General features: G+C 41.5%; 6 protein-coding genes and 1 long non-coding RNA gene across 20 annotated transcripts in view; 4 read left to right on the forward strand and 3 right to left on the reverse strand.

Annotated features, from left to right (window-relative positions):
* Positions 1-3,095, forward strand: part of mycbp2 (MYC binding protein 2) — a 55,664-nt gene extending 52,569 nt beyond the window's left edge. For 12 of the 14 annotated variants that reach the window (XM_085921054.1, XM_085921062.1, XM_085921065.1 and 9 more), the window contains 3 exons: positions 641-806; positions 930-2,118; positions 3,051-3,095. In XM_085921054.1, coding sequence (XP_085777180.1) covers positions 641-806; positions 930-1,045 — 282 coding nt within the window. In that variant the 3' untranslated portion in view covers positions 1,046-2,118; positions 3,051-3,095. The remainder of the gene's footprint in view (positions 1-640; positions 807-929; positions 2,119-3,050) is intronic. The other 2 variants (XM_085921067.1, XM_085921068.1) reach the window with 1 other exon arrangement.
* LOC147050732 (uncharacterized) lies at positions 19-2,784 on the reverse strand. Its single transcript, XR_015067304.1, has 3 exons — positions 2,449-2,784; positions 1,985-2,373; positions 19-1,243 (listed from the first exon to the last, which is right to left on the reverse strand). It is a non-coding gene; the product is annotated as an uncharacterized LOC147050732 (long non-coding RNA).
* fbxl3a (F-box and leucine-rich repeat protein 3a) lies at positions 2,974-7,362 on the forward strand. Its single transcript, XM_085921070.1, has 5 exons — positions 2,974-3,122; positions 3,405-3,777; positions 3,874-3,996; positions 4,207-4,378; positions 4,670-7,362. The coding sequence occupies exons 2-5, from the start codon at positions 3,406-3,408 to the stop codon at positions 5,308-5,310; spliced, it is 1,308 nt and encodes a 435-aa protein (XP_085777196.1). The 5' UTR covers positions 2,974-3,122; position 3,405; the 3' UTR covers positions 5,311-7,362.
* On the reverse strand, positions 6,623-10,791 carry cln5 (CLN5 lysosomal BMP synthase). Its single transcript, XM_085921071.1, has 4 exons — positions 10,605-10,791; positions 9,330-9,504; positions 9,026-9,251; positions 6,623-8,438 (listed from the first exon to the last, which is right to left on the reverse strand). Exons 1-4 carry the CDS (start codon positions 10,700-10,702, stop codon positions 7,945-7,947), a joined length of 993 nt encoding a protein of 330 aa, XP_085777197.1. The 5' UTR covers positions 10,703-10,791; the 3' UTR covers positions 6,623-7,944.
* Positions 10,792-11,097: 306 nt separating this feature from the next.
* Positions 11,098-13,262, forward strand: LOC147050735 (glutamine amidotransferase-like class 1 domain-containing protein 3, mitochondrial). Its single transcript, XM_085921076.1, has 4 exons — positions 11,098-11,341; positions 11,417-11,588; positions 12,229-12,427; positions 12,508-13,262. Exons 1-4 carry the CDS (start codon positions 11,120-11,122, stop codon positions 12,701-12,703), a joined length of 789 nt encoding a protein of 262 aa, XP_085777202.1. The 5' UTR covers positions 11,098-11,119; the 3' UTR covers positions 12,704-13,262.
* acod1 (aconitate decarboxylase 1) lies at positions 13,092-15,503 on the reverse strand. Its single transcript, XM_085921075.1, has 5 exons — positions 15,480-15,503; positions 15,239-15,400; positions 15,020-15,109; positions 14,742-14,941; positions 13,092-14,490 (listed from the first exon to the last, which is right to left on the reverse strand). The coding sequence occupies exons 1-5, from the start codon at positions 15,489-15,491 to the stop codon at positions 13,545-13,547; spliced, it is 1,410 nt and encodes a 469-aa protein (XP_085777201.1). The 5' UTR covers positions 15,492-15,503; the 3' UTR covers positions 13,092-13,544.
* Positions 15,504-17,309: 1,806 nt separating this feature from the next.
* Positions 17,310-19,348, forward strand: kctd12.1 (potassium channel tetramerisation domain containing 12.1). Its single transcript, XM_085921081.1, has one exon. The coding sequence runs from the start codon at positions 17,347-17,349 to the stop codon at positions 18,208-18,210; it is 864 nt and encodes a 287-aa protein (XP_085777207.1). The 5' UTR covers positions 17,310-17,346; the 3' UTR covers positions 18,211-19,348.
* The last annotated feature ends 6,749 nt before the right edge of the window (positions 19,349-26,097 follow it).

The raw sequence follows: 26,097 nt of genomic DNA on the forward strand, positions 1-26,097 counted from the left end.
CATTTTATAAATACTAAGTGACTGGGATAATATATGAAGAAATACAGAACAAAAATCCCCAGAGCTCTTTATTTTTTTTTCTGGTGAATGAAGTGACTTTTTTGTATGGCAAAGGCAAATTTAAAACATTTTCAGGTCAATTTCGAGTAGGAAGTTGGACCAGGAATAGTGGCAAAGGCAAATTTAAAATATTTCAGGTACATTTCGAGTAGGAAGTTGGGCCAGGAAGTTTTGAAAGTGCAGAATATACTTTCCTTTCTCCTTTCTATTCAAAAACACAGTCAACATTTCATTTATTCACATGTACATACAGAATTAAGCATTGAAATTTCCCCAAAAACTATCCAAGGAACGTTAACCCAACTAAACTTTCTAAATATTCAACTGTGAAAAGGGTTTTGACCACATTGTCATTTCTAAGATTTAACAGGAAATGAATTGTACAATTGCAGTGACTATAAAAAGATTTTTCCTCAGACCTAATGGTGCACAACTAGAGGGAGCCCGCATACCACTAGCCTCCCTCACCTTGACAATAATTGCAGTCTGTCAACATATCCTCCAATCTTCTGAAAATAACAATCAGTGTGGAAATATCGAAGCTGCTGAGGTGTGTTGTCTGTCCATTACCTCCTACCAGATGTGCTCCAAGCACGGCACAGACTTCCTTGAGTACAAATGTCGCTACTGCTGCTCTGTGGCCGTGTTTTTCTGCTTCGGCACCACGCACTTCTGCAACGCCTGCCACGACGACTTCCAAAGGATGACTAGTGTCCCCAAAGAGGAGTTGCCGCATTGCCCCGCAGGTAAGCAGGATTTCTTCTTGTGATGTTCACAAAAAACACAACCGCTAAAGTCGAGTCACCCAGAACTGAGGACATGCGTGCTAAAAAAAAACAACTGAAACCCGCTGCTCATTTTTCTCCCAGGACCCAAAGGCAAGCAGCTGGAGGGAACCGAATGTCCTCTGCATGTGGTCCACCCGCCAACAGGGGAGGAGTTTGCGTTGGGCTGTGGCGTGTGCAGGAACGCGCACACCTTTTAACCAAGAGTTCCGCCGTTTGGAACTGTTATTGCCCACTGTGATCTCTGGCCTGCTGGCTGGCTGGCCGGCTGGTTGGCTGCTGAAGTGCATTCGGCATGTGAAGCTTGCCCCCTCCCTGCGGGAAACATCTGCAGATTCACAGGCTAGCCGAGAGCCTACAGGTCTGCTGTTCTACCAATCCGGGCTCCATTTCGGAACCTGAGCGGAAAAGACAAACAATGACTTAAAATATATATATATATACATAACAAAAGAAGAAAATAACATGTGGCGTGTTTGCATGCGGCCGTCGTAGTCCCTCGGCTTCTCTCCGCGTTGCACACTTTTGGTCACCCGGGTGAAAAAAATTCATCTGGGTTATTTAAAAAAAAATAAAAAAAAGGAACAGGCCGTATTTCCAGCTTCCCAATTATTATACATTCAAAATGTCGTATGTAAAACATTTTTCGTAATCTTGTACAGTATTCAACTATGAAGTGCATACAAAAAGGTTGTCGGGTAAGACTGTTATGAGAATATTGTTCAGAAGGAAAATAGTGTACCATTTATCTAATCTTGTATATAATGCTATTATTCAAATTAGCTGTATTCTGAAAATTGCTACTTTTCACTTCACTTTTGTTTAATATAATCTGGGTTATGTTTTGAGCCAGAACTTTTAATGAAGTGCAATACTGGGCGTGCCTCCTGTTTTGCAGCTGTTAAAAAAAACAAAACAAACAAAAAAAAACTATGGAATGTATGTCAATAAAGCCACTGTACATTTTTATACAGTCGATGGCCCTGCTCTTCTAATTGTCACATCTATTCTTCTGTTATTGAGGCTGTGGAGGAAATATGGCTGATTCACAATATTTTCCGCGATAGCAGCGAACAAGGCAGCGAATGTTGCGTTCTCGTCAGAGTTCGATCAAGGTCAAAAGTTTATCAAATGGTCACCTGTATTAATCTTGTCGCAATATTTAAAATGCTTTTTTTTTTTTTTTTTTTTAAAGTACTACAAATGTACATCATTTGGTACGTCACGATCCCACTAACCTCCGAGGAGCGCGCAATTACAACTGATTGACAAGGTAGCAAAATGCGTTCATGTCATTTATGGTTGATGGAGTTGATTAGTAATAAACCAGGTTGTCTGTTTGTCCCAAATTTATTCATTGTCATTGATAAGAAGGTTTTAAATCAGTAGTCGGACGGTACTGGCCCGTGGGTCATTTGGTACCGGGCCGTTAAACCACACGGAAAAAAAAAAAAAAATTATCGACGATTAATTAATTCAGGTCAAGACGCTCGTCCCGGTCACGTGACATTTTCCCCCCCAGTCGAGCCTGCAAAGAAAGCAAAAATGAGAGCATTTATTTTGAAAAATATTTTTGAAAACATGCCGATTCTCTCCCAATTACATTCGTCGGTTCAGGTCAAGACGCTCGTCTCGGTCACGTGATGTCACCTGAGTCGCCACTTTAAAATCCTTAATTGTTTTCTTTTTAATTCCCAGCAGGCATTTTAAAGTTTGAGCGTGGATAGTCAGTGACGCAATTTCCCGTTCATGAACGAGTCAGTGACGCAATTTCCAGTTTACAACCGAGTGGGTGACTGTTGTTGCCTTCCCCATTCAACAACGGACCAGTGTGTGGCAAGGGGGGGTGCGCAAACAATTCGGTGAACGATTCTTTTGTCCAAATCTTTTAAGTGAACTGAGTCCAAAGATTCAGTTTACCTAAAATAACTAAAATGCACATTACTAACCGTATGTTGAATCGTACGCCATTTTGCTTCCATCCCAGAATGCAGTGCGGCTTTGACAACAACACTTCGCCATTTCAGGCTCAGGGGGGTTGAGCTCGAACTGTGAGCGAGGGAATTAGGTCAACCCAAACCAAGGTGCCACTTTGGCACTTTCTTAGTCCTTAACGCCGTTTAGCTGTGTTTTCACTGCTTGGGAAAGAACCTGTGAACGAACTCCGATGCTTGTTATTTTCCTGGTCCGAATGATCTTTTTCAGCGTGGGCCCGGGCTGAGCTGTCATCTCGGTTGTCGGATTTTCCTGCTAGCAAGCTAGCTAAGTGTAAACAAGGTGGGTACTCGGGTCCAAAAAATTTTTACGTTTGAATAATCAACACTTGGGTAAATGAGTTAGTTTTGGCTTTTGGTGTGCTTAACGTTGCCCTAGGGCAGCTTCTCACGAAAAAGAAAAAAATCGTATTTTATACGTTTACCACTGTATTGGCATTACGCTTACAAACTTGGCGTAAGATCACGTAACCTTCGATCAGTTTTGTGTTAGCCACCCTTGCATTGGTGTTGGTTAGCATGCCTTGTTTTGACTAATTTGTACCCTGAAACTTTCATATTTTAGGATGAAAAGGATAAAAGGCACCAAGGAGGAAGGTAACGGCTCCCCCAGTAAGAGTCCACCTGAGCCTCGCAAGAAAGTTCGGAAACAGTCGAGCCCACCGTCTGAGGCAGGCAGCTCGCTGGATGCAAACTGGGCTTGTCTGCCCCAGGAGCTTTTGCTGCACATCTTCCAGTACCTTCCTCTGCTGGACCGGGCCTTCGCCTCACAGGTGTGCCGTGGGTGGAACCAAGCCTTCCACATGCCCGAGCTGTGGCGCTGCTTCGAGTTCGAGCTCAACCAGCCAGCCAGCTCCTACCTGAAAGCCACACATCCGGACTTGATCAAGCAGATCATCAAGAAACACTCCAACCACTTGCAATATGTCAGCTTCAAGGTGTGAGCGGAGGGTTAAAATATTTACAAGCCCTACAAGAAAAAAAACAGATTGGGTTTTAACCTCTTTTTTTTTTTTCTACATTGTATTTGCCAGGTGGACAGCAGCACTGAGTCTGCAGAGGCTGCTTGTGACATTCTTTCACAGTTGGTGAACTGCTCACTCAAAACCTTAGGGCTCATTTCAACAGCCAGGCCCAGTTTCATGGAGGTCCCAAAGGTATCATTTACACGATAATTAGATTTAAGTTTTGTGCAAATTTTTAGTATCAAATGTTTTATATCTAAAAAAAAAAAAATGTGACGTGCCACGTATGTTTGGATGGCAGGGTGAAATCTTTTTCAATATCAAATTTCATAATAGTTTTGTTTGAGGTACATTTATTTATACATTTATAAAAATAAAGATATCTTTTTATCACCCATTTAGTCTCACTTCATCTCAGCGCTGACCGTGGTGTTTGTCAACTCCAAATCGCTTTCGTCACTGAAGATCGATGACACACCAGTGGATGACCCCTCGCTGAAGGTGCTGGTGGCCAACAACAGCGACACACTCAAGTTGCTCAAGATGAGCAGCTGTCCTCACGTCTCGCCGGCAGGTACATGACCAAAACCCAACTGTGTTTTCTTCAACCAGTTCTACCTTCGCTAAGAAAGTAAAGTTGAACCCGCAGCAGAAGTAAATTTGCATCGCTGAAGTTCTAAAGTGTAGAGAGGGGATTTATTTTTCTGTCCTTTTGCCAAATGCATGAAATAGATCATTAGGTGCATGGACACATCATCGACTGAAACAATTGGTTCTAGCACGAGTTGTCACAATTTGAACTACCTTAGAATATTTTTAACATCCTCAAAAGCAAAGTCATTGATTGATGCGTGTTGTTTTTCAGGGATCCTGTGCGTGGCGGACCAGTGCCACGGTTTGCGGGAGCTGGCGTTGAACTATCACCTCCTGAGCGACGAGCTCCTGCTGGCCCTGTCCTCAGAGAAGCATGTGCATCTGGAGCACCTGCGCATCGATGTGGTGAGCGAGAACCCGGGCCAGCACTTCCACAGCATCAAGAAAAGCAGCTGGGATGCCATGGTGCGCCACTCGCCCAAGTTCAACCTGGTCATGTACTTCTTCCTGTACGAGGATGAGTTCGGGCCCTTCTTCAATGACGAGATTCCCGTCACGCACCTTTACTTCGGCCGCTCTGTCAGCAAAGAGGTGTTAGGCCGCGTGGGCCTGCACTGCCCACGCCTGGTGGAGCTGGTGGTGTGTGCCAACGGCCTGCGCCCGCTTGATGAAGAACTGATCCGCATCGCCAAGCGCTGCACGCAGCTATCCGCCATCGGTCTAGGAGAGTGTGAGGTGACCTGCAGCGCCTTCGTGGAGTTTGTCAAAATGTGCGGTCGCCGCCTGTCGCAGCTCTCCATCATGGAGGAGGTGCTCATCCCCGACCACAAGTACTCCCTGGATGAGATCCACTGGGAGGTCTCCAAGCACCTGGGCCGGGTTTGGTTTCCAGACATGATGCCTACCTGGTAGGAGGATAACGACTACTACGGTGGACCTGGAAGTCTCAAAGGACACAACAAAATGTTCGCCCACCATCAGGACAAAGCTGTCTAACACCACGTCTAACCACAGAGCTCATCCGGGATTCTTTGTCGCTCGCCACGCGGCGAAAAGAAAATTTCCCCAGGAGCGGATCTCCGCACAATTACGCTCGCACTACAATGGCCAACAGTAAGGAACGAGGGGCTTTGAAATGAGTATGTCGAAGATGGCCGCCGCAAATGGAATCAAAATGGCCACGACTGGGAGTGGAATGTGTATATATATATATATATGTATGTATTGTTCACGTGAAGTTGTTCAGTGTCCATTGGACGTTTTATTTCCTTGTTTGTTTACATGATTTTTTTTGGGCTTTTGTTTGTGCAATTGGATTTTCTCCTAAGCACCTTACGTCAAATACCAAATGATCTTAGTCGGTGGAACGGTGGTGGATAGAAAAATGACAGTTTAAATCATTTCTAACCCTCCAGTAGTTGACTGGTTGGCTTTTACTTGCCCTAATTTGGCCGCGCTATTACGTGGTTGCTCAGGTGCATTTCGTAACAAATCCTCGTTCGTTTCTTTCAACTGTACATTCTGCATTCCCGCCTTTTTTTTTTTTTTTTTCTTTTAAGAAGGAAGTCAAAAGCATTTGTATATAAAACGCTGTGTGTTTGATTGCAATGGCATAGAAATGTTTGTATTTCTTTTATTTCACCCTGTGAGGGTTTCTTTCCCATTAACTATACCGCATTTCCACTGCACGGTACTTGCTTCCTTAAGTTTCCCCTTCAAAAATTGCAGCTCAGGAAATGAAACGAATGGAAAAGCGCATATAGTGTAACGCATTCATTACACATGGAGTGAATAGCAAAAAAATGAATATATAAAGTTTTACATGTTCAAATTCTATTTCAGTGTTTCCCACACACATCTACGTCATTGGTCTGACTGTCACTATTTGTCACTGACAGATAAAGATTGTTGTTTGGATGTATTTTTGAGGATCTGAAGGCTCACTGGTTCTGAATCCCTGCTGTAATTTATTGGGATGCACCTGTAACATCCTGAGCTAAGCTAACACTAGCATTCATGTTCAAATGTTTTTTTTTTTTTCCCCAGCACTATCACTTTGGCGCACTTTGAAGTTATGCCGAAACTAGTCGCCGGAAAAGCATTTACTGTGTTTAGCTGCCGTGCAGTGGAAAAGGCAAACGAGTGGACTGATCTTTTCAGTCCTTTCGTCACTAGACATATGATATAGTAACTTATTAATGTAAATTTTGTATTTTGGAATGTATTTTTCCCCCCCAATTATGGAATCAACCATAAATTCGACTAAATCTCACTCACCTAGCTGTAGTTAAGACATGCTTACAATACAGTATTTTTGGACTTAAACTTTCTTTGCGTGTAAGTCGTGTTTCTGGGAGAAATCTATTTTACAAAAACTGAAATCAAGAAGAATAAAGCTCTGAATACCCTTAGTCCTCAATGTCTAACCGTCTTGATGACAGTGAACACGTTCCGATTGGAAATGAAACTTCTAACAGCGAGAAAGTTTTTACTTTAGCTTTTTGTTGAAAATTGTTTACCCTTCAAGTGAATCTTGCGTTGCATTGTGACCAAAGGTATCCCAGGCAGTTATTGTACCTTTTGCTGTTTTAAGTACTAAATCATATTGGCAGAAATATTCTTTTGGCATTTGGCAAATACTTTTGATGCATCACTGCCGATTTCATCAGCATGCGAAAGCATAGATTCTGCCGTTGGCCACAATATGATGCTGGATTGTAGTTAAAATAAACCATTTTAAACTAAAAGAAAAAAAAAAAAACCTTTTTGTTGTTGTTAAAAGGATTGTATTGTATCCAACCGGGACTTTGCCATCCATATGTTTAGGTAACGGGAATGTTGGGTGCGTGTCCCAACTTTAATTTACAACCTACCAAACTGGGAAAAAAAAAGTCATTTTCAGTCTGAAATACACAAATAAACAATAAATAAAAAAAGTAAGTTTGGCAATAACTGAGCTTGTTTTCTTACATCATTGATACACTGATATGGTTGGTACATTCGGCAATAATGTCGAGAAGCAAACTTGAGGGGGGGGGCACTGAGGTGGCATAACATAATAAAGCTTTTGTCATTAATAACTGTTAGTAATGGAGAAACCTTCAGGACAACTAATAGCAAAGTATTTAGATTGTGATAAGCATGAAAGGTGCTAGTAACAGTAATGCACTATGACGCTATAGAAAGAAATGTGTGACGATTAGACAACAGCTCTAATTTGCTCTTTTTTTCTGTTGGCTATTATTTGCTAAAATGTCAGAAAAAAAATCTATGCCGACAAGTAATTTTGAGTTTTGACATGTCACATTGTCAATTTAAACACATGTTCTTTGTGTTACGGTTCACCTAACTAAAGATTGGTACAAGTTTTTTGGACATTTGTCAAAATAATCACCTTAGGTGGCTCCAAGCACTTTAAATCAGGGTTTCTTGAGTTAAAACCAATGCAGGTTTTAGTTTTGCTATTGCCCCCTGTCATTTTGAATATGAATGGCTTGGAGAAAAAAAAGGTGAGATAATTTTTTTTTTTTTTTAGTCTCCCAGTTGTCAGTTTGAAGGCAGAGGCACTTCCTCGTATTGGATGTGCACATAAGGAGGCTTCATTGGCAGCCTCCAGTACTCAAAGTTGTAGTAGAAGTAGAAACTTTTGTCAATCACCACCTTCTTGTAAGCCTCCAGCATGCTCAGGGCAAACTCTGCCAGGGACTGGTGGGGTCGGAAATCGAGGTAAAAGTCCCGGATGTCTGTCGCCAGGTTCTTCAGCGCCGGCTGGCCAAATATGGCGCTGTCGTTTCCCAGGTAGATGGGCTCCTCACTGTACAGGTAGATCTTTGTGTAATTGGTCTGAGAGCGGCTGGATAATTTGGCACCCAGCGTTCTCAGCTTGCGGTAAGTGCGGTGCACAAACTGGGAGCAGTCGTACGACTCGAACCACATGGTGGCGTTGGGACCCGCGTGCGAAAGCACCGTCCACGTCTCGTAGTAGATGCCCGTCGTGTTGTCTTCAACCACCCACTGGGCCAGATGGTTAAACTGATCACCTAAACACAAAATGGCTTAGCCTATCAATATGTCACGACTCAATGATAACGCCAAGAATCACATTCTCTTATAGTACGACTTGTACGCCAACATTCAAAACAAAAACGAATTATTTGTTGTCTTGGCACAGCATCGATATTCTAGTGTCAAATATTGCTCATGGTGATCAATACAGTGTTGATAAACTTCCATCAAATAATATCATGATGAATGATAGTCTAGCTTTTATGCTACAGTATTGACATACTAGCAGCGTGAAAAATCAATAACGAGATGAATCGTAAGTATACAGGTCCGAAAAATCGGATATAATTATGAAAGCCAAAGTCCTGTTCCAATTGAAAATATGCCTAAACCAAGGCTAATGTATCCAACTGCATATTATCGTATATCCTATTTAATCACATCACCATCGTACGCGGTTGGTCGTATCGCGTTCGATTATATCGTTCGGTGTATCGCACTGTATCGTATTGTATTATATCACATCGTATGATCATATCATCTTGGATCGTATCAGACAGTCTCATAACGAAGGTGCATTTAATCATTATACTGCAGCTACTCCAAAAAAAAAAAAGATTACCACTGATTTCGGCTATTTTCTCCAAGGTGCCATTCTGCGCCCAGTGGAAATCGTCAATGCCGTCAAAAAAGCACGCGGCGCCCTGGTTGCACCAGAAGGGGGCGAACATGTCTGGCCTTAGATGCGGGAAAGTGCAGTTTCCAAGCTGGAAGAGTTCATACCACTCCATGGTGTAGTTGGCCCCTGTCTCTGCACTGCTGAAGCCAACAGCATCATGCATGATGTGCTTAATAAACAAATCAGGAAAATGCGTTACCAATTCGGTCATTGTACTGCTATTTTTTTTCCATGACGTTGGACTCACAAGTTTTCCCAATATGTTTCCATATTTGAATTCCCACACAGGAGTCTGCAGACGATACACTGAAATGACGTCAGCGTCTTTCATGAAGGGAATGCGGCCGTCTCGGTCTCCGGTGGGGCAGAAGGGGTAAAGAGCTTGACAGTAAGCGTCCACTTGGGGACGGTGGTCGAAGCGTCTGTTGAGCACACGTTTTCATGCCAATGGTAACTTCAGTTATGCTGTGCATCCTTAAAATCCTCTTCCGATGCACTTAGTTGCTTCCGTCTCGGTTTTAAGACTTTTTTTTCCCTCATAACATTTGACTTATTTTCCACACATAGAAATCGTGACTTGAAGATCGTTCGAAAAAAAAAAAAAATTCTAAACTTGGCAACTGAAGATGTTGAGCTTTTTTCCTTTTGCAAAATCTGAAAAATTCTAAATTCAAATTGCCCAATTACAACTTGGTTCTCTAAAAATTACTACTTGTTTTCACACACTAATTATCTTAACAGTTAGATTTAACATCATTTTACTCAATTAATGGCTATAAATCAATAGTTTTCCGTCAGAGTATCATGCTTAATCTTGTAATTGAACTTTTTCTTCATATTTTTTTCCCATTCAAAGTATTACAGCTTTTTCCTCATGAAATACAACTTTATTCTTGTCTCTTCTTCAAAAAATTATTCACGTTATAACATCTTTATTTTTGCAACATTATGAGTCCAACCCAAAGATACAAAATGAGTTGTGGCTAGTTTCTCCCTCGCATTTAAGTGAATTATCACATTAAAATCACTGAGATTCCAGCAGAGATCACAATTCCATAAATTCTGCAAGAACAATTGTGCTTGTATAGACAACAAGGATTGCAACTGAGCCTACAATGCCTTATTGTTTTTTACTAATATTGTTTTGGACCTGCAGGTAAGTAACTAGGAGTGAATCTGAGTCATTGTATTGATACTTGTTATCCCTAAGTAGACTACAACCATAAACATACTGTTAAAACAATACGTCTGTGACAGTATCAATCATATAAATTATTTTTGTAAAGCAGCTCTTGCACTAGTCTGGTGTACCTAATAATGTGGCCAGTGGGAGCGTAGCAATTTTTATTTACCTTTCCAACTTAGTTAACTACTAAATGTATAATAAAAACTGTAAACATAACCGTGTTTAGCACACGTTGAATAAGTTATTCTGTTGTAAACACTAAATAGTATTAGTTAATGAGTTCTGGGTTTGTGTCATATGACCTGACGTTGACGGCACTTTTTTGTTTTTTCTTACCTGTAAGGCACCGGCCACGTTCGATTCCGGAACGCATTGCCGACGTGAAGAAACACCAACAAGTTTAATAAAAAGACACGAATATCCGAGCGACGCATGGTCGAAATTCAAAACGTGGACAAGAAGACTGAGACTAGCCTCTGTCGCTCATTCCTCGCTCTTTCAAAAGCATGCAGGACTTCCGCAATGCTGGTCACGTGGTTTTGTTGACTTTTTTTTTTTTTCTCTCTCTCTCTCTCTCTCTCTCTCTCTGACAGGAGACTGAATAAGCACTATTTTTTATACAGTTAGGATCCAAACAAAAATGTATTGACTTTCAAAGCCGCAAGTTTAATGTATCAGTTGTATGTTTTATGAAAACAATGTCACATTAATGTTGCCCGTTGAAATACTGTATCATTTGCAAATGGAGAAATGTGGAATATTATACTGCAGTATCAATAGTTTGCGTAGGAGGTCGCTGTTTTTCCAATGGTGCGGATGAATGACCGGAGAAGAAGATCAAAAGGGGCCGTATGTCAATTAGTCAGTCGGCCGCCATGATTAATGTTATTCAAGTGTGTGGACGAAACTTATTACGCTCACGCAGCACCGTCCGAGTGGCGAATAAAACCTTCTATTCTGCACAAATGAGCAAACGCGTGGCTGTGGTTTTGGCGGGCTGCGGGGTCTACGACGGCAGCGAGATCCACGAAGCTTCCGCCATTCTGGTGCATTTGAGCCGTGGGGGCGCAAGTGTAGGTGAAACGTAAAGGTACATCCACTTGTGACATGGGAATTCGCGCGTGTGTGACATCCCGTCTTGCTTTTAGGTGAACATGTTCGCTCCCAACGTGGAGCAGATGCATGTGGTGGATCACGTAAAAGGCGAACCTACGCAGGAGAAGAGGAACGTGCTGGTGGAGAGCGCCAGGCTGGCCCGTGGAAACATCCAGGACCTTTCCAAACTTAGCGTCAAAGACCATGACGCCATCATCTTCCCAGGTGACGTCATGGTACCTGCTTCTGTTTGTATTATACTCGTTAAGTCACTTGGAAAAATGCATCTCTTAATTTAGACCATATTCTGAGTTTTTTTCATGTCACAGTACTAAAAATCCATAGAAAAAAAAAATTAACGTCTGACTAATTATGAATTTTTGTCCATAAAATTCATGATCAGATCTTCAGAATGCACAGTACTCCCCTATACTTCATAACAGGACATCTTGCAATTTCGATGAAAGTCAGTTTTTGTTCCCCTTGTTCCACTTGTCTTTTATGCTCTGCTTGTTGTGTGCACCTTGGACTCCCAGGGGGCAGTGTGGTGCAAATGTGCAGATAACACGTGTCGATTTTAATTCAATGACACCAAGTAGAGTGTTGCAGAAAAAATATAATATGCACATTATGCCTGTGAGTAAATTTATATAATTTCTCACTTCACGTTTCTGTGCTGTTTGTGTTTAACTATTTATTTAAAAGTTAGAGCTGTGACAATATTTTTACTTCTGATCGTTTGTTTGTCCCACACCTTAAGCAAATCAGCTGCTGTTCTTTTGTATGAGGTTTCCCATGAACTTACGGGCATATAAATAAATGCACGTTGTTAATGTCCCTAACGGTTGTGGTCACATTTGGGCAGGTGGTTTCGGGGCGGCAAAGAATTTGTGCACATGGGCGGTGCAGGGTAAGGACTGCTCGGTCAACGGTGAGGTCAAAGCGGTGTTGGAGGCTTTCCGCGGCGAGGGCAAACCCATCGGCCTCTGCTGCATCTCGCCTGTGCTGGCAGCCAAAGTGTTTCCTGGATGCGAAGTCACCGTCGGCCTGGAGAATGATGACAAGTACGTATAAACTACCTCAACTTGACTTCCCAGATAACCGCTCGACAGTTGATTTGAGCCTCCGGTCCTTCCCCTTTTAGGTATCCCAACACGACAGGCACGGCAGCCGACATCAACCAGCTGGGCTGCAAGCACGTGAGCACAAGTGTGAGCCAGAGCCACGTGGACCACAAGAATAAACTGGTGACCACCTGTGCCTTCATGTGTGACGCGCCCATCCACGAGGTCTTTGACGGAATCGGCTCCATGGTACAAGGCGTGCTCAAGCTAGCCTGAATCTGCCAAAGTAGCTCAAAATGTTTGAACTAACCTTAATGCTAACGCTTGACGCTAACGCTAAATCAAGCCTAAATGGTGGTAGGAAATCAAAATGCCCTTCCACGTACAACATACGGCATAAAGCTTCACTCCTTGGTATAGGTTTTGTGCTAGGAAATATTATAATGCTACTCAGTGGCTGCAATCGGATTTTCCGCAGGGTATTTTTGAGCAGTGTGGGAATAGAGTGGCAGAACTAGAGAAGTTTGTGATTGGACAAGAGTGATAAAATAAGAAGTAAAAACAGACAGTAGAAATTACAAATCTATCCACTGTCTAATGGTGTGTTAGTGTACAAATGCAATAAATGTATCAAAGATTACTGAGTCCAGCTCATTGCCTTTTCCCAATTTTATTGATCAGAATCAAAATTTTGAAATGCAGGTTTTTCATTGGACAATAATAATAATATGCATTTTTGTGTGCATTAAAAGACAGTTTTATACCAAAGGAAATGCAAAAATCCATAGCTACAAAATGATAACATTTTGTCCTCTGTAAAAAAAAAAAAAAAATATCAGCTTCTCAGTATGAGTTGTTTTATCAATACATAAAAAAAGTGGAAATACATGCTTTTTATTGCACAATAAAAGTTTTAAATGATCTTGTACACTTAGTTTTAAAAATACATTAAGTCAGACTGACTACAATAAATCTTTGCAAACTCCACTTCATTGTCTGAAAAAAAATCTGTAGAAAGCTAGTATGTATTGAAGAAAGTTTTAGGGGTTAATACAATACTTGATTTTCCTTCACGTGCAACAATATATGCAGTGTAAGAGCATTGCCTTAGTTTTCCTCAAGTCCTTAAGCCATAACGGCGGTCACTTTCCTCAATCCTCAATTTCAAGTATGAATGCAATGCTGTGCATTCTTTCTCTGTTTCTATGTTGCCAATAGTGTTCAGCACCCCTTCAGCTCCCTCTGAACTCAAGACCAAAGAAGCATTGGTCATGAACTTGTCCACCAGGTCCTCCTGCCTCAGCGGCTTCCTCCAGTGTCCGTAGAATGTATCGCACTTTGCCGAGAAGCTCTCCCCCTGATTGGTTTCTATGACAACCTCGCTGTACATCTTGTCAAAGCTGGCCAGGTTATCCCCAGGAATGTGCACCTCTACTTTTCCCAGGAGCTCTTTAAGATCCCGACGCTCCCTTTGAGCTCTGCTGAATGATTCCACCGACATGCCGGCATCCAAGATGGCGGAACAGGCGTTGAACTGGAATGAATGCCTGGCCTGGTGCTCCGTGGTGGGAAAAGCGCAGTCGATGTACTTGGAAGGTGGAACTTTCAGTGTGATACGTTTTATCTGACTTACGTCCAAGTTTGGGATCTTAGCGCGAGCCGTCAGAGCGGCATCCACCACCCAGTGCATTCCCAAATGAGCAGGTATGCGCTTGAAGGCCACGTCTTGTTCCTCAAGGACCCAACCTGATCCGTCAACACCAGGGAGCGTCATTGCGGACGGGTTATAGTCTTCATAGTAAACCCCGAAGCCGTGTTCCACGTCCAATATGGCCGGGTTGCCCTCCAGGCCTGTCTGGGCTAGCCGAGCGGCCTCCAGGCCCCTCTGGGCGGCGTAGCCCATGTGCAGGGGTTTGGTTTGGGTGGCGGCATTGGCCAGCGGCGCCCCGGCTGAGCACGCCGCGATGGCTAGAGCGTTGGCGCATTGCCAAGAGGATAAACCCAAAAGCTTGGCACAGGCCGCTGTGCTGCCCATCACGCCAACCACGCTGGGAGGATGGAATCTGAACAGAGACATTTCATTAGGGACAATGATGTCATCCAATACCGTATCTCCATCCAGGTAGTTTTTTTTCTTCCACGATCATTAGTGGTTACATCACATACAACATTTAACACGTTCCTTTGCTGGTTGAAAAAAGGAGCATCGCACAAGCCAAATCAATTTATGAGCTGACATTTGACCCCAACAACCATATGCACCAATAAAAACCTAACACTTTACTGTGTTCCTTACATATGTGCAAGTATATACCTTTTAGGGATGTCAAAGGCCTCCCTGGAGAACCTCAAGAGTCTGCCCTGCACCTCGATGCCAACATTGAAAGCCAGTAACAGTTCCACGCCGGAAGGCGTCGTGGGAGTAACCTCCGCCAAGGCGAGCAGTGAGGCCAGCACCGCCCCTGAGGGATGAGTGGCGGGATACCATGTGTCGTCAAAGTCCATGGAGTGAACCTGGAACCGCCCAGCCAAAGTTTCAAATAGATCTCACGTGACTGTCGAGCCGTATATATGTCATGTGACCATACTTACAGCTACGCCGTTGACAAACGCGGCAAAGTGAGGAGATAGAGAAATGTCTGATTTCCCCCAAACGCTGCTCTTCTCCTCTGACTGGAACAACTGACACCATCCACATTCAAATAAAATCTTCTGTTAAGATCTTTTAGCATGCTTTTTTTTATTTAATAGCTTGTACTTACAGTTTTGTGTGAGATTAGAAAAAAAAAGTGGACATCAGGTGGAGTGTACCTGGCTGTACTTGAGTGCTTTGTCGAAAACGTCCGTCCTGGTTCCTAGCAGGCCCACCCCCAGGGTGTCCAGCATCATCCGTTTACTGCGCCTTATCACGCCGTCCGTCAGGTGGCTGGCGCTCAGGGCGTGGATGGCAGCTCCGAAGCTCTCCGTAACACCCTGCAATGGAAAAGGTAAAAAAACACCAGCACCATCATCTAGTTTGTCTTTCAAATCCACTCGGGAGACAGTCCCCTACCTTACGCAGCATTGCTTGTCTCAATGTTTGCGTTGACTATTGAAGTCCTAAAGGGAAGCTCCTTTTTATTCAGGCCGGTCACCCTGCCCAGTGTCAAAATTTCCAAAGTGGCTAATGATGGTCAACGTGACAAAGTGGGGAGTTTCGTAATGATTGAATTTTCTGTCTGAATAAAGTTTCACTTTCATGTGCACTTAAAAAAAAACTGGAGTCAACTCAAAATTTCAAAGCAACAAACCTTGATACGATTTCAAGTTGGGCCATTCAACAAAATAAAGTTTTGCTCATGGAAAGTTGGCTTTACTGCATCTTCAACTTAGTGAACTGACAGAACTAATTGTCCCTTGTATTGTCCCCCTACTTAAAAGTAGAAGTAAAAGCAACTCAGCATTTCTGGGAGCAAATGACTTTCTTGCTATATTGTACTAACTCACATTGTTGCCAGAAATGGCAAATACTTTTATTTGAAATGTTTTTCCCAATTTAAATGACTGTGTTAGCCCCAAAACACACAAATTATGTTTTACATTGCTCCCGAAAGTGTTTTTTGGGGCTTTTAAAAATGTAGATTTTTTTTTTCACTTGGAGAATCATAGAAGGTCCATGCTAATTTAAGGAAGAAAAAAAAGTACAACTGTCACAGGTCTTTATATACAGTTTAAGTTTTATTTATTTATTTATTTATTTATTTATTTATTTATTTATTTATTTATTATTTTATGAGGTAGTTCTTTTTTTATCTTTTCTATAAACTCTGCTGTGCTATGTACACAGAAAGGGAGCGGGGGGTGGGGGGGACACATTTACCAGATACACGCAACTTCATCATGTGTTTCACAATGGAGTTTTTATTGGAGTAGACAGAGAAATGGGTTTTTTTTTGTAGGAGGAAATGATACAAGACGAGTCAGGAATGCATGTGACACAACGTGGGAAAGTCTGAAGATAAGTTCAGAAAGAAGAACCTTAAAACAAAGTTCACACTGCGGTCTGAAATTGTTAAATGCAGAACAAAATGCCAGGTAAAAGATATTCAGCACTAAAACCAAACACTTGCTTGAAGGTGAAGTTTGAACTATATTTTCAATGCAGTCTAGAGTAGAAATTGATGTAGATCTATGGACATTTTAAAGGGCTCCCTCTCTCATTCTTCAATTTGACATTTAAAAGATGATTATTTTTTTATTTAAGGAAGAAGTTTTAATTTTGCAGTTGTTTTTTTGTGCTTGCTGAATAAACAGCAAAATCAACATCCAAAGAAACTGAAAATACTGGTTGACTTCCAAGTTGTTTTCACTAAAGTAACAAAATGAATTCATCTGATGAAAAAGCATAACTTCGGTTCATGTCAGCAACAACTTGTAGCTCAAATGGCACCCAACTGTGACCCCGCATCTCTTCTACACAAGGCGACGTACTCCACAAGGGGGCGCAAAATCCCATGAAACGCCAAGGATTGACATGTCCTGTGATGACACATTTCTTTGTATTTGTTTGGTTGAAGAACAGATGTACCTAATAAAGTGACTGTCGGTGCTGCCCGCATTTCCACATCGAAGCAATGGGTGTCAGTCTTATCACATTCAAAATCCCAAGTCACATGTTGATTTTAACTTGCACATACGGTTCAAATCATTTCACACTGACTTCTTCGTTTTTTCCTCCCTCAGACTTTATTTACAGGTCATTGAATTACGCGTCGTGTAGTTTAATGGTTAACATGCATGTTAACCATGGTTAACCATGCAACTCGCTCCTCCTCTCCTCTCTCGGGTCCGCGCTTCATAAGCCGTGTGCATCCTCTTGAGGCTCAGTCAGTCAGCCCAGGGAAGGAGCCGACACGCACACGCGCACGCAAACGGACACGATGGCTCTGGCTGAGGCGTCCAAACAACGCGACGACTCCCACTTTCCGGAAATTGTCGAGCTGAACGTCGGGGGACAGGTGTACGTCACCCGGCTCCAAACTCTCGTCGCGGTGCCAGACTCGCTCCTGTGGCACATGTTCAGCCGCCGGACCCCGAAGGAGCTGGCCAGGGACACCAAAGGCCGCTTCTTCCTAGACCGAGACGGCTTCTTGTTCCGTTACGTCCTCGACTACCTCCGCGACCTGACCTTGGTGCTGCCGGACTACTTCCCAGAGAGAAGCCGACTGCGGAGGGAAGCGGACTTCTTCCAGCTTCGGGAGCTGGCCAAGAGGCTCTGTCCGCAGGTGAGCAAGGACAACTCCATCAGCGAAGAAATCTGCCAAAGCGATACCGAGGACGCATCGCTCCAAGGCAGCCAGCCACTGTGCGCATCAGCCGGGGGCGCCGAGACTGCGTTACGCACCAGCACGGCCGTGCGCTCTCCATCCATGGACTCCAGAAAGTCAGGCTATATCACCGTAGGCTACCGAGGCTCGTACACCATCGGCCGGGACATCCAAACCGACGCCAAATTCCGCAGGGTGGCACGCATCACAGTATGTGGCAAGACGTCCCTGGCCAAAGAGGTTTTTGGAGACACGCTGAACGAGAGCCGAGACCCGGACCGTCCGCCGGAGAGGTACACGTCGCGCTACTACCTCAAGTATAATTTCCTGGAGCAGGCCTTTGACAAGCTCAACGAGGTGGGCTTCCACATGGTGGCATGCAGCTCCACGGGCACCTGCGCCTACACCAGCAATGATCCTGGCGAGGACAAAATCTGGACAAGTTACACCGAATATGTCTTTTGCCGAGAACAGTAGCCACAGCACTTTTTTTAGATGGAAATAAATTAGCCCTTTTATTCTACTACGTCCTTGGAATTATTAATTGCCCGTATGACCATTTAATATCCGGAGATTAGAATGCACCCCTAACAAAAAAAAATACTGAAATGTAGAACTGCATGGTTGTAGACCAGTGTTTCCTAATCTTTATGGAGTTATGTGCATATTTACCACCAAACAAAAACTTACAAGAAGTATAAATATATCCTACAGTGTATCTCTCCGCCTGTATTTGCAAATTCATTTTTTGCAATTCATCCTCTGTTACTTGCCCCCAAACTCACCTATCTGCTGTTTTGTGCTCAACTGATACCAAGGAAATGTTAAAAGTGAGTTCACAAGCATCATTTCGACTGTTTTGAGGCTGATGTCAATTACCTCTGTCCTTTGGCCGCAGGGCTCTGTCTCAATCCCGTTGAGTAGTTGAGGTTCACAGGACTAAAATAACCATGATGCATTTCATTGTACAGCCTGTCACTATTGTGAACAAAGATACATCAATCATAGTATTTCTGGATGAATAAAGTGACATGATACGTACAAAACAATGATTATGGTATTGTGTATGTAATATAAAAGTTGCCAACAAAACATTAAGCCTCCAATAATAACATCATTTTAAATTGAACTTTTAAACATGCCAGAGAGAGATACGACCCATATTGAGAATTGGAACACTGTTAAGGATTTTTTTTTTTTTGTAATCCAATTAAAACTGTAACCTGTGTTGTGAAAGAACCTTCAGTGGCGACAGAAACTATCCAATTTAGTGCAAAGCTGTAGAATACAACAAAACATTAAACTAGTTAGGAGACCAGCATCTGTTTTTCAACTCACTGCTATCTTAATTAAGAGGACAAGATAATTAATTTCAAATTATTTGTCAAACAGACCTCAAGGTCCTGACAATGGGGTTGCCAGATCGATCCTTTTCTTTACTGTATATAAAAAGGTTTTACAGTCCTTTTGCATATCATCCTAGTCCAATAAAATGCATGTTTTTGAATTTTTTGTGGGGGAGTTTTTTTGCTTTTGGTCAGAAACAAGACATGTTAAGTCAGGTGGTTGAATGCAAAAGCTGCTTCAGCTCATAATGTATACAACTCAGCAATGAAATGGCAATTTTATGTATGAATAAACTCATAATACATATGTTGTTGTCGGAGTATTTTATTTTCAGTGTCAATGTATGTTCCTGTTATCTCTTGTCATAAACCAAATTAGCTGTGTGATTTACAAAACAAGTATTGAAACTTCCAAACTGCTCCCATCCAAATTGCGACAGTATCAGAGTATAAAGCTAGCTCGCTAAAAGGAGGTACATGCTAACCGACAATCTGGACAAATGTGAGCATTTTCCATTCCTTAGGATAAAGTCAGCAAAGGCTCAATCATCAAATATCTCTAAAACATTTATCTGGAGCTCATATCTTGTGGTGATCCGGTTTGATTCTAATAACTACCCCTTGTGTTTTTCAGCAGTCTAAATGCCTCATGCCTCATAATTGATGCTATGACAAATATCTGGTTTTGCGAAGGATGCTCACTATTATTGGTGGAGATATTGTCATGTGTATCCCACAATAGAAAAGCAGTGTTGTGTTTTGTCTTTGATGTTTCGAAAAGATGTTATGTTGTTCAAGGTATGTACGCATCTTGCTTCGCGATTTTGTCATTCCCGCTCGTAACACTGTATTTCTGTACATAGGACATTTCCATAATAAACTGTTTTTCTCCTGCCCCTGTGCCAGCCCCACCTCGGCCTCCTTAATGTCCACCGCTGACCTTTTTAAACAGCAGGCAATCAAAGGGGAGGCCTCAAAGAGAAACTGCACTGGACCTCAGACGAGTCACACGGGTATTAAATGGCTCGGGAGGCGGTAAATATCATGGGGGGGTTCTTCCACATAAATTGAGGCGCGTCACATGCTAATCGTACGCGCTTGTCTTTGTCAGTTGCAAATGTGAAAGGTTCCAGCTGCACGCTAATACAAGAGACATGCATATTTGGATCACCTTGCTCATTCATATCAAAGAAGAGGCTTTGAATTCAGAAGATCGTGTGGGATTATTAAAAGTATTAAAAAAAATGGTGGTTGAGATAAACCATGCATGGGATCTCGGACAAATCCCTGAGGGATCCCCTTGGCATTAAATTATATAATGAAATTATGTATTTTACAGTGCCTTAATTAGACATTTTCAACAGTATAAAGATGTTGTCTATAATTAATTTAATAAATTCAATCGTTCTCACTTGCTGTCAACTAAAAATGACAATTTGATGAGGGCTCGCTCAGGTAACAAACCATCACGGCTCAACTTGGAAATGTCACATGACCAAACCCAGAAAATAGCTGCTCATTGCGTTATGCCATGTACAGCGCAGGATCTAATCCAGACAAATAGATAAATAAATAAATAAATAAATAAATAAATAAATAAATAAATAAATGTCACTCTGATGAACTCACACCACTCATAGAGTCTCAGAGACAACACTGGGCAATAATATCCTGTTCTTGCCACTTAAATGTTGTTAGTCATTTAAATGTTGTAGAGAGGCTGAGCTCAACCAACGTCAAATTCCTTGTTTGGCATGCACAAACTTCGCCAATAAAGCTGATTCTTCATTCTTCTTTATGGATGAGATTTTTGTCTTTTATTGACGAATTTGATGAAAACAATATGGTGATACCTGCTGTCAGATGCCCCCATGAAGTCAAACAATTTGAGTACTTTTACTTTATTAATTTAAATCTGAGTTAGTTTTTCTTTTAAATAGAGTGGTTACATTCTCTTTAAACTTGTGACAAACATTATTACTTTATGATATCAACAGTTTGACTCTGGAAGAGATTATTTCTCCCAATGTCATTTTTGATGCGGTCTTCTTTTCCTTCATATTCACTGCGCAATAAAAACGAGCACCAACGGCCAAATGAAAACTAATTGAAAAGGAAAAGTGTCATGAGCCATTGCTGCTGTGTAGTTGTTTCTATTTCATTGCATTGTGCGTCCATCACTCGGCATGGCTGCAGTTTGAGTCTCAGGACGCTCCTCGGCTTCCTGACTTATTTTAGATCAAAGCTGCTTTCATTTGCACATCACAACGGTGACTGTGGACCAAAAGCCTCATGATTATTCTAATTGAATCGAGAGTCACAAATACAACCTTCTCAGTGTGAGTATGAATCTAAATATTGTAGAAGCAAGACTTCCAAGCAGGGTTTTAACTTTGGATCAGTATGAAAATGATACCTCACTGTTTTTTTGACATGACATCATGGTCACACCTAGTTTTCAAGAGCAAATCCAGGTCAAGCTGAGTGTATGGTTTCCACACTGCAGTGGCATTTGGTTTTGGGAGGGGAGTTTCTCTGCAAGTGCAAAAACGTACACAACAACAATCACATGTAAGCCCAACGTCTCTGTTTGGAAGTGAGGTCGAATTCCCCTGAGGATGTGCAATTAGGAACATTTCAGGAAAATTCCTAAAGTCACATGTGACTTTGAACTGAAACTGGCATCACACAAGATTTGGACTTCATCTCTTCAAAGGAGAAGCTGAAAAGAGGTGGGAAGATATGTGTTATCTCCGTTTCCCACCAATGTCTACATTTCTTTATGTTCTCCAAAATAGACTAAAGATATATATTACTCATATTATTAACATAAACATTTGCAAAACCTTTGGGGTGCAATATAAAATTCAAATATTTTTGTAGCCATGCCAACTTAGCTACATTGCACAAACTTCCATTTCTGATTGGCCATCATTGGTAGCTGCCATCATTGGTACCCTTCTGTGGATCCATTTCACAAACTACAAATAAAAAAAACCTCACACTTAATGATTTACTACTGAGAATATCCCCCCCCCCACACACAGTATGTCACTCCAAACTGTCTGACATTGAAGGTTCCACTGTGTAAAGAGAACAATGACATCATGTGTTAGCTGTCATATTCAGACCAAAGAGTCTGCACAAGTGATTTTATTACATATTTTTAAATAAGGATTGCAGAGTTTATGGAAGCCCCTGCAGTTATTACGCAACGCACTGCAGTATATCAATAAATGTCAACCGAGACTAACTACGGATTCCGCTGTGCCTCTTTCAGCAGCAACAGTTCCCTGTAAGGAGCTTCAATCTTAACAGGAAGAAGGGTTTTATCTTTTCAGAGGAACCAAACATAATGCGTGGGCTGCAAAGGAAGTCAAATGTTGAAAAAAAAAAAAACATTCAAATTAAATGCATGCTTATAAAGCAGCTGTATATATTGTTTTACATTTGTAAATAAAGACAGTATGACAAAAATGTCAAATTATGACCGTTGCTGCTGAATATAATTTTGGTTCTTTTTCAAATTGGCTAATTTCTAAGCTGTGTGTTTATTATGATTGATTTTTTTCATTTTAATGCAATTTCTAAAAGGCTAGGCTGTATTATAAAATTAGTAAGATCTGTTTTCAAATTAGAATTATCATCAAGTTTCCTATAACTATAATGTACATACATGTATGATATTTGATCAATAACAGCCATCCTCAGAGGAACTGAAATGGCTGCTTATCTAAAAAAACATATTGACATCTGTGCCAGTCTTCTTCTAACAGATGTTTCCTCTTCTGCTTGTTTACAGGTTAAAGCACGATTGGATAACTGGGTCAAAAAAAAGTCTTCATTTCATTTTCTTACACGACACCTGGCGTGTCTGCTACATCCATATCTCATTATCGCATCAGTATTTAAAGTAGCCAAATATTTCAGTGGAGTAGTAAAAGAGCAGAGAAAGGCAGCGTCCAACCACCCGCAGGCAAAGCTTACCACTCTTGCGTGTTCTGGCAAACATCAATGGTGCTATTTTGATGCTAGACCAGAGGAAACAGTTCCCAACATATATTTGGAAGGCACAGTATGCGCAAGTGCAAGGCCACAAAAACCCCGAAGCTTGCATCTTCTGCTGCTTTTATGATGTGTTGTTTTCCTTCATGCATCATGCTAAATATAGGCAAAAGCAAACCTTGGGAAAATGCAGCCATCCAATTTCTAAACACGAGACTGAAGGGAGCATTTGAGTGCTACTAGTGTGTGAAACGTGGCTACTCGTTGGACCGAGTAGTACAGTAACATAGCGGTTTACATCACTAGTAAGATTTAACGGCGCACTAGTAGCCCGATGCTACACGAGGATAGGGGTAAAGAAAAGGTTAGTAGTTACACACAGTTGATCTACTAGTAAGCTGAATTGAATTGATTCAAAAAGCAAAAGTATATGGATCTTAATATCAACAATATAGACTAAAGGCTTAAAAAAAAAAAAAAAGTAACAAGTTACCGGGAACCATTCTTAATATGTCACTGTATAAAAAGCCAACAAAAAAAGCACACCACCCAGAGCCTTTTTCTCCCAACGTCTATTTACATGTAAATTACTGATCTGAATAAAAAAAAAATAAAAATAAAAAACTCGGAAGAGCTTGGGGTACATTGGCAATTTGAATCAACTTCACATGCCTCATTATACGAAATAACAAGAACTAAAATGTATCAAACATTTTTGTGAAGAAAATGAAATCAAAACAAAAATGCATCTTTGATAAAATGGACTAAACTAGCTATAATTATTGCAAAATTTTGAATTTTGAAACTTTGAATTCATCTTTGTCAATTCATATCATACATGAGCTTTTGTGGTTCATTTGAAATGTATTTTGATACATCAGTACAGGAGAAGGAAGGTCCAACACTTGTTTGAGAATTATTTACTTTCTTACACAAGACTCAGTGACCTTTATTTTTTTCCTGCATTAGACAAATAAAACAAATTAAAACAAAAATTAACAAATGTTCTAAAACCTCATGAAACTTAAAAAAAAAACAAATCCTATAATGCATTTGCTGCTGCAACACCACCACACAATTTAGATGTTTACATTTTTGTCTTTGTCATGAAGCTCCACTAAGGAACATATTCTACTTGAAGTCGTCATACCAGTCAGAATCTAAGACTGGTGCGTACTGGTCTTATGAGTGATCTGAAGGCATCACGGGTGTAGCAGGTGTTGCTGCCCTCAAGTGTCTCTCTGTATTGACACCCCCGCTGTGTGTGGCTGCATACCAGCTGCGCCTCCTTGTTTATTGTAAAATGGACTTCCCATTTCTTTTGGGTCATTGTCATTCAAATGAAGAATTGGGGAAAAAAAAAATTAAATCATTTTAGCCTTGCGCATGTTGTGTTCTCACACTGCCTCTCGGGGAGATTGCGTGTACATGCTAGTGCATATTTGCGTCCAGCCGCTAGTAGCGAGAGCTCACTAACGGGCTAACCGCTTTTGTTGTTTGTGCGGAACCCGACTGCGTGTAAATCCGTCCACAGCGTGAGGTGCCGTCTGCGTCCCGGCGCCAGTGGCGTTGTGTGGGTTGTCAGCGAATAGTTGTACCCTCTTGCCCTCAGAAAGGAATGTGGCTCTCCTTTCCCAATTGTGAAGGCATCATCAAAAGTAAGCAGCCATAAAAGCCGAAAGGGTTTGATCAATGAACCCTGTGACAGCTGACGAGTACTGTATTCACAATTTTTTTCTGTTGACCCGTAATACCGACTGAAAAACGTGCCTCTTTGCACTTTTCTGTACAGGTAATTATATATATTTTTTTTTTTAAGTGGTAGGGAAAGACTAATCCATCCATCCATCCATCCATCCATCCATCCATCCATCCATCCATCCATCCATCCATCCATCCATCCATCCATCCATCCATCCATCCATCCATCCATCCATCCATCCATCCATCCATCCATCCATCCATGCCATCGTGGTCAAAATGGCACAGTTTGTTTGCAAATGGCAATACCTGTGCCAAAACATTTAGATTTTTTTTTCAGATTGTGGCTGACAAATGAGACAGAAAAGACATGGAAATAAAAAATAAAATCTATTACTGTGTGAGAAATTGGGAAAAAAAAAAAAGTCTTTTACAGTAAAGAAACAAAATCTATAGTAGGCCTACACTTTGAGTACAAGAGCTAGCCACAAGTGATACTCTTCTGTCTCTTCTTCTGAGTACTTCCAGCTATACCACATCATATATGGCATATGGTTTCTGTTCTGTAACCGCAGCTAAAACAACGGAGTTTGGACTTCTTGAATGACATCCGTGTTAACAGTTTTGCAAAAGAGTGGGAAAAGTGTGTCAATTCAATGGGAAGATGTAAACACATTTGTATGAGGTGTCTTCTGCTCTGCTGACACGGGATGATGAAGACTGAGATGGCAGATCACAGAAATCAATAAAAACTGTAAACGATAAAAGTGTTAAATGGATTCAATTAAGCAGAAGACTTGGTTTCAAATAGTTTGGGTTGACCTCTCCTTTTAATGCTTGACTCAAAATGAATACAAAGCCTTACATTTTGCAGCTAAGTCTTCAAATGAATGCTGGCTTGTATTGGCTATGAAGTCAATTAGATTTGCAGGGAGCGGATTACCGGCCTCTGCTTCCTCATGATTCATCTTCTTTTTTTTTTTTTCCTTTTGGTGAAGCACTCGACATTTCCTCTCCTTTTCAAGGTGTCTCTCTAACAGCGCAGGATATCTTTTCAGCTGGTGAAAGTCTCTCATGTGTTGGAGCGTGAAAGTATTGATTTGTGATCATGCTCACACTTCGAAACGCGAGTGTTTCATCACGGTGACTTCATCACCCAAAGATGCTCACACTCTTTTCCTATGAAAGAACTTGTACACTTTATTATTTGACTTCCTGTCGAGTGACGTAACATAGAGATACACTTAAAACGTTTAAGCATGAAAAGTGACATTAATAAGAAATTTCAGAATAATTGAGTTACCGAAATGAA

This window comes from Syngnathus leptorhynchus, chromosome 9 (genome assembly GCF_054491065.1).
Source record: "Syngnathus leptorhynchus isolate UIUO chromosome 9, UIUO_Slep, whole genome shotgun sequence".
Lineage (NCBI taxonomy): Eukaryota > Metazoa > Chordata > Actinopteri > Syngnathiformes > Syngnathidae > Syngnathus > Syngnathus leptorhynchus.

Excerpts from the sequence above, each read along its gene's own strand:
- LOC147050735 (XM_085921076.1), top strand. The coding sequence starts at position 11,120 with ATGTCAATTAGTCAGTCGGCCGCCATGATTAATGTTATTCAAGTGTGT. Across the intron at positions 11,342-11,416 it reads TGAGCCGTGGGGGCGCAAGT|GTGAACATGTTCGCTCCCAA; the intron begins GTAGGTGAAACG and ends TCTTGCTTTTAG. Across the intron at positions 12,428-12,507 it reads GGCCTGGAGAATGATGACAA|GTATCCCAACACGACAGGCA; the intron begins GTACGTATAAAC and ends TTCCCCTTTTAG.
- kctd12.1 (XM_085921081.1), top strand. The coding sequence starts at position 17,347 with ATGGCTCTGGCTGAGGCGTCCAAACAACGCGACGACTCCCACTTTCCG.
- cln5 (XM_085921071.1), bottom strand. The coding sequence starts at position 10,702 with ATGCGTCGCTCGGATATTCGTGTCTTTTTATTAAACTTGTTGGTGTTT. Across the intron at positions 9,505-10,604 it reads ACGTGGCCGGTGCCTTACAG|ACGCTTCGACCACCGTCCCC; the intron begins GTAAGAAAAAAC and ends TGTGCTCAACAG. Across the intron at positions 8,439-9,025 it reads GAAAATAGCCGAAATCAGTG|GTGATCAGTTTAACCATCTG; the intron begins GTAATCTTTTTT and ends TTTTGTGTTTAG.
- acod1 (XM_085921075.1), bottom strand. Across the intron at positions 15,110-15,238 it reads AAGCACTCAAGTACAGCCAG|TTGTTCCAGTCAGAGGAGAA; the intron begins GTACACTCCACC and ends GGATGGTGTCAG. Across the intron at positions 14,491-14,741 it reads GCCTTTGACATCCCTAAAAG|ATTCCATCCTCCCAGCGTGG; the intron begins GTATATACTTGC and ends GTCTCTGTTCAG.
- fbxl3a (XM_085921070.1), top strand. The coding sequence starts at position 3,406 with ATGAAAAGGATAAAAGGCACCAAGGAGGAAGGTAACGGCTCCCCCAGT. Across the intron at positions 3,778-3,873 it reads TGCAATATGTCAGCTTCAAG|GTGGACAGCAGCACTGAGTC; the intron begins GTGTGAGCGGAG and ends TGTATTTGCCAG. Across the intron at positions 3,997-4,206 it reads GTTTCATGGAGGTCCCAAAG|TCTCACTTCATCTCAGCGCT; the intron begins GTATCATTTACA and ends TCACCCATTTAG.